Source organism: Aulostomus chinensis, chromosome 17 (genome assembly GCF_037954235.1).
Source record: "Aulostomus chinensis isolate RoL2024-O1b breed Wild chromosome 17, RoL_Achi_v1.0, whole genome shotgun sequence".
Classification (NCBI taxonomy): Eukaryota; Metazoa; Chordata; class Actinopteri; order Syngnathiformes; family Aulostomidae; genus Aulostomus; species Aulostomus chinensis.
The window spans coordinates 10,241,867-10,253,657 of record NC_141336.1 but is presented as its reverse complement, the minus strand read 5'-3'; the positions used below and the strand labels follow the sequence as shown (position 1 = coordinate 10,253,657).

At 38.1% G+C, this 11,791-nt stretch overlaps 1 protein-coding gene across 7 annotated transcripts in view; it reads right to left on the bottom strand.

Annotated features, from left to right (window-relative positions):
* Positions 1-900: 900 nt before the first annotated feature.
* smoc1 (SPARC related modular calcium binding 1) overlaps positions 901-11,791 on the bottom strand; it is a 68,272-nt gene continuing 57,381 nt past the window's right edge. For 5 of the 7 annotated variants that reach the window (XM_086182421.1, XM_086182420.1, XM_086182424.1 and 2 more), the window contains one exon: positions 901-6,207. In XM_086182421.1, the coding sequence (XP_086038547.1) occupies positions 6,191-6,207 (17 nt within the window). In that variant the 3' untranslated portion in view covers positions 901-6,190. The remainder of the gene's footprint in view (positions 6,208-11,791) is intronic. The other 2 variants (XM_086182423.1, XM_086182422.1) reach the window with 1 other exon arrangement.

The following is an 11,791-nucleotide window of genomic DNA, read 5'->3' as shown; positions in this document are numbered from 1 at the left end:
AAAGAGTAAGAACTCAGCAAAATTACTCATCACTTTTACAACGTACGAGAGTTGAAATGGTAAGTCCCTGATATTGCCACTTTATTCTATATATATATATATATATATATATATATATATATATATATATATATATAACACATAAATATGGATACACACATGGGAAAATTACAATATTGTGTCACTGATTACTTATCTAATGTATTAGAGACAGGATTTTTCTACTGCTGGGGTGGGGTAAACAGATTTCAGTGGATGAATGTAGAATGGGACAGTCTGCACTTTAAGGATGCAGCCTTAATCCAGACATGCTGACTTTTGTGTTTTATTAATTTCCCCAAAATGGAGTGATAATCATGTTGTTACACTGAGTGAAGGAGTGGCACAAAAAGTTTATGGGACCCTTTCAGAAAGTCATTAACATCCTGGAACAACATCATGCAGCACCTGAACTGCTCACACGTCACTTTCAAGACCCAAAATTCCAGTCTTCACCTGTGAAACCCCTTTGGCAAATTGCCTACGCTCTACCCCACCCTCATCAAAAGAGAAAACACACACACACGTACAAACGTACATCCCTAAGCAGCTGCGTCATTATAAAACTCTTTTGAACTTCACACTGGAAGTCAAATGCCACATGTGTCAGTACAAGACAGATGTACTGCAGCTGCCTCTTGGCTCCAATTTCATCTGTGATAGAAGCCTCTCCCCTCCCTGTAACAAGCGCCCCCCCCCCCCCCCCCCCATTACGCACTGACAACATCCGCACCTTTGAAGTCTCATCAGTAAATCTGGAAATTTCTCTCTTTACACACACATCAACACAAAACTGATTTCATCCTTGTCGTCAGATTTCAACATTCAAACATGGAAACGATTAACACTAATTGTGAGAGTCCACCTTTAATTGTATATCAAATTCAAACAATGGTACCTGGTACCTCATTCTATACAAATAAATTGCAGTTCAAAATGACATGTGAGAGAAGAAAATTGCAAGAGATCATCCTTTAATGGTACTGTGTCTGGTCTCTACAAACGAGTGAGCATTCGAACATGTTGCTTGTAGTGAACCATCTTCCGCAACAGGGGTCACTATTGATTCCATTCCCCCAAGAGCTTTTATTTTGCTCCAACTCTATATGCTTTGCATCTGTCCAAGAGGAGTCCAAACAGAGCTTGAATAGATGTGGTATAAAAGAGCACTTGGGCCAGTTCATAGTTTTTACCACATGTACATGTGCAACAAAGTCCAGTGAGAAGGGTGGAAACACTTCATTTCTGGAAAAGAAACTTTAATCTGAACAGTTCTGAGACATTTTTTTCAGAGTTTTTTTTCAATTTCTGTCATATTCTTGCCAACATCAGTCATAACAGGTGGATACTTGCAAGTACAGAAAAAGGCAATATATCGTAGAAAGCATCACATAGGTTACTGATGGTGTTTTGGTTGTTAGTATTTTGACGGACTGAACAGTGTTTGGAGAACATGTGTCATCGTGTTGCATCTGTAGCAAGCCAAAATGACCACTTTCACCCAGATTTTGTGTTTATATTAATGCTGATCAGAGCCGATGGTGATAAATCCTATATCACCATATAATGTCTACTCCAGGTTTGTTTGACCTGGGAGTGAATGATGATTAAACCCTTTCCAACTGCAAACAAAGGCCAGATGTGGAAAAGGGCCTTTGGATTGTTAAACAACTGCCTTTTTTTTGAGTCACTTCTGACTAAGTCTTCCATATTACCACTGTGATACATGTTTGAATCGCCCAGGAAACAAGGCTTCTATTATGGTGGAAAGAATTTCTAGTTTTTGATGTTTAGTCAAATACTGTAGCTGTACCTCAAGCCACATACTTTACATGGACCAGTTTCAACCACATATAAAAGATCTAATTTCTCCAGCCGTGAATAAGGAATATTGTCAAAACATGTCAAGATGGTCTTGACCATCCCTTTGGGGGTTCGCAGTGGAAGAGGCTGGTGGTGAAGACAAGAATTTTGGCTTCTCTCTGTCAGACTCAAAGTCATCTGTAAGCCTCCCTCACTAATAATCCCCCATCACTATTACCAGTGATTACTAGCCTGTTAGCTTGTCTTAAATCTAGCAAGTGATCTGCAGCAATGCAGTGTCTGGAAACACTTCTGCAGATAAGTTCAGGGTTCAAACCCGGACAGAAAAAGAACTACCCTATAGGACGTAGCAGAGCTGTCCAGTTCAAATTAGATGCAAAAACACTTGTAATTGATGTAATCACCAGATATTTTGTACAATCTTGACTGTGCATAGTAATGATTTAAAACATAAACAGAAGAAAGAAGACAAAATAAGCCTGCAGAACAGATAAAAGGAACAGTGTCCATAAAATACAATCTGGTCTAAGCAATTCAACGTTGTGAAGTAGCTACTCTAATTACCTAAAGCTGGACATGATGCAAATGCAGCAAAAAAGTGTGTGTGTGTGTGTGTGTGTGTGTGTGTGTGTGTATCTATCTATCTATATCTATATCTATATATATCAATCTATCAATCTATATAGATAGATATCTATATATAGATCTATATAAAGATATATCTATATCTAAATATACATCTATATATAGATCGAGAGATATATATGTATATACATATGTATACTTCTTTTTTCATAATGAACCAGAAAACCAAAGTGAATCTGCTGACAATTACATTTAGTAAAACAAAACATAGATTATGGTACATATTTACAACAGGAGCCAGTTTTTGCTTCATGTTCATGAGCCCATGTAGCAACTCTTGGGAATGAACAACTCAAAACAAATTTTAAGGCGATCATCATGTCAGTATTTTAGAAACAAAGTTTTTCCCAACTGTGAGAGATACATAAATTTCTTTCGATATTCAAAACTTCTTCATATATTCTTTGTCTTATCACTACGTTTAAATGGACAGCAATATTTCAAAATCAACCCAATTAAGACAATAATTGAAACAAAAAACAAGAAACAAATCACCGTCACGTGAACTGTGTATTCTAATTTCCTTAATCTATATAAGCTCATAAGCAAGACTTCAATTCACAAAGAGAAGTGGAGTTTTGGATATTAGTTTTGGCATTACTGGAGTGAGTTTTAGACATACTGTGCACTTTAATCATTCTCTGAAGTCCCATTGGAGGTTTTGCAGCGTTTTGCAGCAACATGTATGGCAGTCAAACTGCTTTATGATGCAGCTTCCAGCTTCCAGTGGGGCTTAAAAATTTGCTTGAAGCATGGTTCTGCATATTTAACAACAACAACAACAGCAACAACAACAACAAAAATACAAAGCATACCACCATAGCGAAATGACAGAAACATTTTTTTTTTTCAGTTCAAGGTCATTAGTTGAATTAATTCTGTTCATGTAAACGTAGTGTTGTTCCTCCATGCGTGGTCATTTTCCCATTAATCAGCCTGCACAGGGGGTATTTGAAACTAAGGCAATTTGATTTAAAGTTTAAAAAAACAGAGACTCACTGCTTTGTCTTACATAAGGTGGCAAAGGTTCAAAAGTCTGCGGTGGTCAAACTCCTGGAAGACAGACAATGAATGCATTTACATACGCAAAATGTTCTCTGATAATACTGAGGAAAGATATTTTCTTAGGAACAGGCATTTGTAAATACTGCATCCCATTTATAGTAACCAGGATAAACTACAACATGACAGCTGATATGAGTTGATATTAATGAGCTGCTGAGCCATGTAAACAGATTATTGCATTTACTGGTTGTGTTTAGTCATCTGTATGACGTCCGTGTTCTGGTAACACTTGGAACATGTTTTCTGGACTGTTTTGGAAAAACAGAGGCCCCACCAGGGGGTCTTTTTCAGATAGTTGTGTATGAACTACACTTTCCATATAACTTTACAGCAATGAAGTTTATACTGTCATCCCAGAAATGGAAATTACTTGTGAAATGATAACAGATCAACAATGTGGGACGAGAAGTGTACACCAGTGGCCTTCAAGGTGGTGATTTTCACATACTAAAACAAAATCAAATATTTTGAGTATTTGGAAGCTTTAGCATTGAACAACATCATGAACTCTGCAGATCTTTCGAGTTTTTTTGAACAGTTTTAGATGCTTATTTTTAAGGTACATTTTCTGGCTTTATTCAAATTCTGCAAACGTGTAGATAAAGCTGCCAAGTACCAAATGGCAGATAGAAACATTACAGCACAAAGAAAGCAACTGTGCATTTCTCAAGGATACTGTTAAAACTCTAGAAGAAGTTGGTTTGAGCAAGTGTGACATCAGGAATCGGTTAGTAGATTAGTCCCAGGTTTGGTGTTTTGGCAAATATTTGGCTGAGACAGTAGAGATGTAGAGGAATTGTTACAACTACCAGCTAGAGACAGCTGTGGTAGACCCTTCACCTACCACTTAAAGAAGTCTTTAATTATGCATAAATATGCACTATTCATTAATATAATTCAGACAAGTGAGTTATTTCAGATATTATCCCTACACAATTGTCACAGAAGGAGAAGTTAAACAAAAGACTTTGTCCCAAGCTCTTGATATAGTAGTAGTGGGACAAGTATTGATTCTAAAATTAATTGTGATATTGCCACCAAATATCCATATCTTTAAGAAATTACAAGATTCCCTTTTGACATTTTCACACATTTAAAGAGGGCCAAGCTTTGCAGTACATTTCTTCGTTTCGGTTGTCAAATCAGTGAAAGTGACACCACAATGCGGGAAGAATTACATAATTCCTGCTTTATTTTTCTTCTTTTTTCTTCTTTAGTGGAGCATTGACGATTAATTGTCTTGCAATGTGTTGAATTACTACAAAATTGCTGTGTTGGGGACTATTGTGAGCATATCATATTATTTTGAGTGACTGGAGTTCCCACTCCAGTTGAACAGGTTTATTTCTGCCTTAAATTTGGACATTTCCGCAGGGGGGGGACTAACTGCCTTTTGGAACCATCCTCAAGTGGCTCCTCAAGAGAATGCAGTTGTTCAAACTACTTGTAGATCCCAACATACACAGAAATCCTAAAAAGACAATAAATATACGACTCTAGCAGCTAATGTAAATAAATGTGTATTTTGGATGCGTAAAGTGGAAATCATTGTGAACACATTAGATGTACTAACTCGATAATACAATATTTCAAAGATGTCAGTGGCTAGTTTCTGAGTTAACCATGTCTAAGTGGTAAATTCAAATAGTGGAACAGTGTATATCTTTCACCAGCTACTTGTTAGAGAATATTGAATCTAACCCATATAAAATATATAGGATTTTGAATTTTGCATGAACCAAAGTTGGGGGGGGGGGGGGTTGCAGGATATGCATATGATGTGACTGACAACTAACACAATACCCAGTTTTCACATATTATTTTCTATTATTATTCTGTTATTTTTATGATTATTATTTTTAGATTGGTGCAACTTTCTATTTAAGAATTTTAAAAAAACCCTGCAGGTCATGCATCACGTGAAAATCATTACTACACAGCATACATTTTGGGACTGAATGTAACTTAAGGCAAAAGCCAGACGTCATACATCGGAAGCCAAAATGTGTCAAGAAGGTTCTCAACAGTGCAAGGGGATTCCTACAGTTAAATCTGTGCTAATGAAAATACTCGGGGGGGGGGGGGGGGGTCACAGTTGCATTCTACTAAATGCTGTTCAATTAATTTTGCACATAACATTCATTTATATTGAAACACTTTTTCCTTTAGAAATATGAGCATTTGGGCTGAACATTACTGCTATATGTGATGGGGGTAATGTAAGTTTTAGATGACAGCCTCTTACCTCTCGTTCTTAGCGGAGGACAACAAATCATGACAGCAGACTGAACACAAAGGGCAATAACATACATATCCTTGCTCTTCCAGTGGTGAGCCTGTCATCTCTTAACAAATATATTCTCATTCTTACCTAGACCTTTTCAGTCACTTCAAGAGAAAAACAATACATAAACAGATAAATTGTCAAACATAGGGAGGAGAAAGTGCAAATATTTTGGCGCTGCTTCGTTTTCTTGTTTTTCTGTTCATTTTTTTTTAAACAACTCAGGAACTTTTTTATTTTTCTGCTCCATCTTTCTCTTTCCTGTCAGCAAGCGTACAGATGCCTTCCTTCTGTGCCCTCTGCTCTCGTCTCAGCTTCTGGAACCTTCTCTTCTCACACCAGACGACCTACTGGGACCAGAAAGACAAACGGACAAGTGAAGGAAGGAGGGGATTGAAAGAAAAAGACGGTAGTGATTTGTGTTTTGGTATGCAACATGCAGATGGACTCCGACAAGGGGGTGAAATTCTAAACAGAGGGCACAGGTACAACAAAGTTTAACAAACAATTGCTCCATAATCTAAAATACTCAACTACTTTGGGAACTACTTTCAATGTTGTACTGTACTAGTACTAGTGTAGTATGATTTTGAGTTGCGGGTCATATTTTTTTGTAAGTGAAGAATTTGATCAAATGACAGTTATTTCAAATGTTTTAGAAAATTATTGAAAAAATCTAAATAAAACCTAATTAAACAAACAATTTAGTTTTTTTTAATTAATATATTTTTCAATCAATTTTTATCTGTTAAGAGAAACCCTTTTTGCACATTCACTGGAATAAATTAACAGATTAAAATTAGTCATAACATCTTACTTTGGCATTTAAAGTCAAGCACAAGCCTCTGTTGCATTCACGTTCGTGCTGAATCTGGTCTGTTTCCATATTCACGTGTCTCTGTGTCACATAGCTACATCCCATAGTCATTATCGTGATATCCAAGAAACACCTTAGGGGAATTTCTTCAAATTTGGCACAAACCTTTACTGCGACACAAGGAGGAACTGAAAAGAATTTATTGGTCTGACATATTGCAGATATTGGTTCTAAAATACACCACCTCATATTCAGAGATAAATATGGGAAACAATATTAACAAGCCAAGAGCCTATAAGAGCCTGGTAAGGACTACATTTTATTATGGTGAGGCACACAGGGCCATACAGAACCAATATGCGGTATCTATTTTGAAATATTTCCCACTACGTAAATATACTTTTGCTTCACTATATCTCACATCTTTAAGCATTTTTAATGCTCTGACATTTTCCCCCAAAATACTTTCATTAAAAATAAACAATTCCGAAAAAGAAAAGACCATAACGCTGCTTTGTTGCCTCTGGTTTAAAGTGTTTTCCGTTAATATTTTAACAGTCTGACACAATAAATAGTAAAAATGGTTATTTCCAGCAATTCTATGTAATTCCTTGTTTTATTCACTCAATGAGAATGTAAATATTCAGTCAATCATGACCAAGGAAAGACTAGATTCGACATCTCAACTGCCCATATTTCACATTACATTTTGATGTTATGTTACAAGTCTGAATTTGTGTTTCGTTTTGTTTTGTTTTGTTGTTGTGCTGTGCTGAAACTGTATTGGAAAGTGTGCTGTGCAAAGAATGGACTTCATCAATGAGATGGATAGGTGGAGGGAAAAGAGAGGCCTGGGAGGAAAGGAGTTGGGTAAAGACTTTAGATTGCTTACAGATGGCTGTCAGAGGGAGAAGAGGTCCTTCTGAACCCTGAGAGAAGAGCAAGCTCAGGCTGTGTGTGCATGTTGGTATGCACCCCTGTATTTGTGTATTTGTTGATATGCATGCCTTGCATAGAAAAGTGTTTGCATGTGGATATGTGGCTGTGGTACATGTGGTACAAGTGTCTGTCTGCTTGGTACATGTAGTATCTGTCTGTGTGTATCTACTATCAAGTTATGTGTTTGAGAGAGGAGTGGGCTGGAGGGGGGGGGGGGGGGGGGGTTTGCAGGTGCACTCCGTGTCAGTACTGGTTATGTTAGTCATGAACTAGACTTCCAGCTGATTTCACAACATGCTCTCAAAGCTTCTGTAGTCTTTACTGTTCAAAGTAACATGCAATGCATCAGAATCTCTCCACAGCTCCATAAATCACAGGTTACCTCACATATGTTAGATTAGTAGTACATTCCTTTGCCTACACTTTTAACTGCATAAAATAAAACTTTATGGTCAACATTTATTCAACTGTTGGTTAATCAGTTTTCCGTATAATCTGTGATACTTGCAAATGAAGAAACTGTGTTATTCTCTTTGTCCTTTATGCAAATACCATTCAGAATCAACAGGTATCCATGTAACTCAGAATTTCTTTTCTGAACACAAACAGGGAAAATAATCTAGGGCAAAGGGTTGAGGTTCCCACTGTCCAAAAATCTGCTAAAATCTGACTTGTTCCTTCAGTGGGAACAGGTTTAATAAGCATTTACTCCCTAGTCAAATGACCCTGCAGCAGTGTTTTGGTTTGGTTGTTTTTTGACACTTTTTACTTAAGCAGTGCAGTGCAGTGCAGTGCAGTGACAGTGTTCATGACATCCAAAAGAAAAAAAACACAACTCATCATCTACTCACAATAACAATGGGATGAATCTGCTTTCAAAAACAGTGTCACCCAGGTTTATACCCATTTAAACAGGTTTGTCCACAGCCTCAGACTTAAGACAGCTTAAGTGCTCTATAAGTGCTTAAAATCTTCAAATACTTTTTTATTTATTCTAGTTAAAGAACTGTCACAAATATAAAGCAATCCATCAAGGCAGATATGAGATCATGTGAAAATCAAAAATCCAATATCGTTGCCATAGGAATTTAATGACTGGGACCAACAATATTATAGGGATCTACCTTTGAAAACGTCCATTTTCTTAGGATTTGGGGAAGTGGTTCTTAAGTTGCAATGTGGACACTTACAGCAAGCGGCAGTGGCAGTTACTGGGACAAATGACATTTTACTCTATATTGTTTATATATTCAGAGTGAATTAGTCTGTAAAACATAGTATTCCCAGACAGCGTTAGGTGCCTGTTCTTTTCCAGCTAGGTCATGTTGTTCCTCACATAAATGTCTCTGACTGTCCTCCACTTGTGCTGAGGAATCTGCTTCGCAATTACCAGGCTCCAAAGCCTTTAGCTTTCCTCTCCTCTGAGTCACTGAGGACACTGTCTGTGCTATTAACAACACAAAGCTCCTTTGGCTCTCCCTGGACACCTTGGCCCCACTTGTGATAAAAAGCTGAAAGCGGACCCTGTCTAGCAGTGAATCACCTTGGCTCACCTGGGACCAGCTGATAAAGACACTTGTTTCAAGGGCTGGCAGTAGTGGTAGACTTGGTGGCAACTGGAGGAAAAAGACGTAACTTAGTGGACGGATAGAAAGCCTTGAGTTTAGTCTCTTGTAGAACAGATGATAAAAAGAGAAGGTCGTCTCCCGTATTTCCAGAAAAACTCAGCTTGTGATGGCAAGCAAAGAAGCTTATCTAATAATCATAATCCTCTCTGGTCACCTCAGGTACCTCTGACACAGAACAGTGTGTTGAGGTGATGTCACAGTAATTAAAATACAAGTGGTCCCATGTAATTGCTGTTGGCTCTAGTGGACAGAGCTCTGGGCTCCCTAATGAAGTTGCAGCTCTGGTGCCAGGCCTGCTTCATAATACCCTCCTTTCATTCCTGGCTAATGACTGACACTGCCAGGACAAACAGAATGAGAAGAGAAGAGAAAGCAGGAAATGAGACAGAGGAGGAAAGGAGGAGGATATAAGACAGCAGACATGACGCCAAGAGTGATCTGCTGTTATAGTGGACTATCATAAAAAGTATCAAGGCTCTATTTTAAGCACACAAGCACAATAACCAGAGGAAAAGGTGATAGCACAGATCCTATAAAAACTGTCTGTTAATTTGTGAAAGCATCATTGCAAAGGGGTAGATAAAGGGGGATATTGATCAGCTGGTAAATACACCATTAATTAGTAAATTCAAAATAGATAGCCTGTTAATCTGATTATATCACACTGATGTTATTTCTGATATTATTCTACTTTTACTCCTATCAAAGAAGAAACATTCACTGGATTACAACAACTTTTCCCCACTGCCTTTAACCCATCATCTGTGGAGCAGAGGGCAGCTAAGGTAACACCAATGCTGCGGTCAGGAGTATAAACATCCCAATGTGCATGTCTTTGATTTGACTTTTGGGGATAAGATGCAAACTCCAAAATAGACGTAGGATGTGGTGCTCAAACCTAGGACTTTGCTATGAGGCAACACACAGCAACCCTAACTCAACCATGCTAGCCACTGACCCAATGTGTTTGCACTGTATTATATTTCAATATTGCCACATTCAATTCAATAAAATATGAAACAAGGCACAGTGTTAATGAGCCCTGATTATCTTATGTGTCCATATATATGGGCGCAATAACAAGTTGTAGCCAACCAGTCCACTGTGGAATGTAATGTAAACGCACTGAATAACTATGGGTAATGTCACTCCAATTTTGCTTGGGTCCTCCAAAATCGAGTCTGCAGATTTAATATATGTCCCGACATCTGCTTTTAAATGCATTCACTTATGCGAGATAGGTTATTTTCAAATTTGCAGTGTTATTAATCATGCAGTTACAGCAGGCACAGTTTGATTTTGTTGAGTGATGAATTTGTTCACCAAAACATCAGTAGCTTCTTCTTCTATACTTCTAATATATGGTATATTTTCTATGTGAGATATAACTACTTCCAAACCACACATTTGTACTAATTCAGGTATGTTATTTTCTTTCTAAATTGAGTTTGAAAAGAACATAATGACTCCTTCAGCTAAATCTAAATACAAGAACTTCAACTGCAAAACATATTTTGTATTTTGCTCATTACAGGATCTTGGCAAAATGCTATTAACATCAGACCTGCTGTCTGACTGTGAGAAGCAAAATCAAACTTAGGGCTTCCATTACATTTGCCATCTATAATGAGGCTTCTAGTCTCTACAGAGGATGGATACCACCCTACCCAGGACTTCAAACCTCACACAAGGTGTTCAGATGTTTTCATTTGCAGATGCCAACATGTGGAGAGTAAAGAGCCTCAGGCAGATGTGCTTCACCCTGCCTCACATGCTCTTAATCCTTTACGAAAAAGCACGTGCTGTAAACTGTAAATATGTCCAACAACACTCAAATGACGATCCTAAGCTGCAACTGAGCATGATAAGATTTAAAGCTTGACAAATGCAGCTTGACTTAAGGGGATCAAGGCCATTTAAGATCAGTTAGCCATAACTGAACACAATGGCCGTCAATCATAGTCAAAGCAGATGCCATATGTCTCTGCAGACTCCTGTTTCTTCTGAGCAAGCTCTCGATATCTCCTTTATCATTAACATGTAGTACAGTGCATCACACTAGTTCTGAGTGGCAACACAAGGGCCATATAAAACTGTCTGGCCATTTTCCTCCAGCTCCTGAAGGTGAGAGACTCCATGACTAAAACTAAAACAACTGGCCGAGCCTCCTTGCTCTTCCAATACCAATGCTGTTTATCCTGGCAGAAGTGCCAAGAGTCCAAGAGGCCTTATACTTCACCCACTCTGAGCCACTGTTCTTTTGGCACAGCAGGGCAGCGCCAGGGTAAGCACATGACCTCACTGCTATGTGGAGCTGAATCGGCCCACTGGCCAGAATCAACACAACCAATGGGACTAGTAATGGCTAAATGGGGAAATCCCAATGGGATGAACAAGACAAGAGAGAGAAAGAACAACACCTAGACAGGATAAAAGAAAAATATTCAGCAAATTGGTGTCAAAGGACCTGTAGGGGCCAACAAAACCAGTTATTTCTCCAGGGAAGATTTATGGGCCAGTTACTGGTCCATTAGCGTCATAAACAACTGT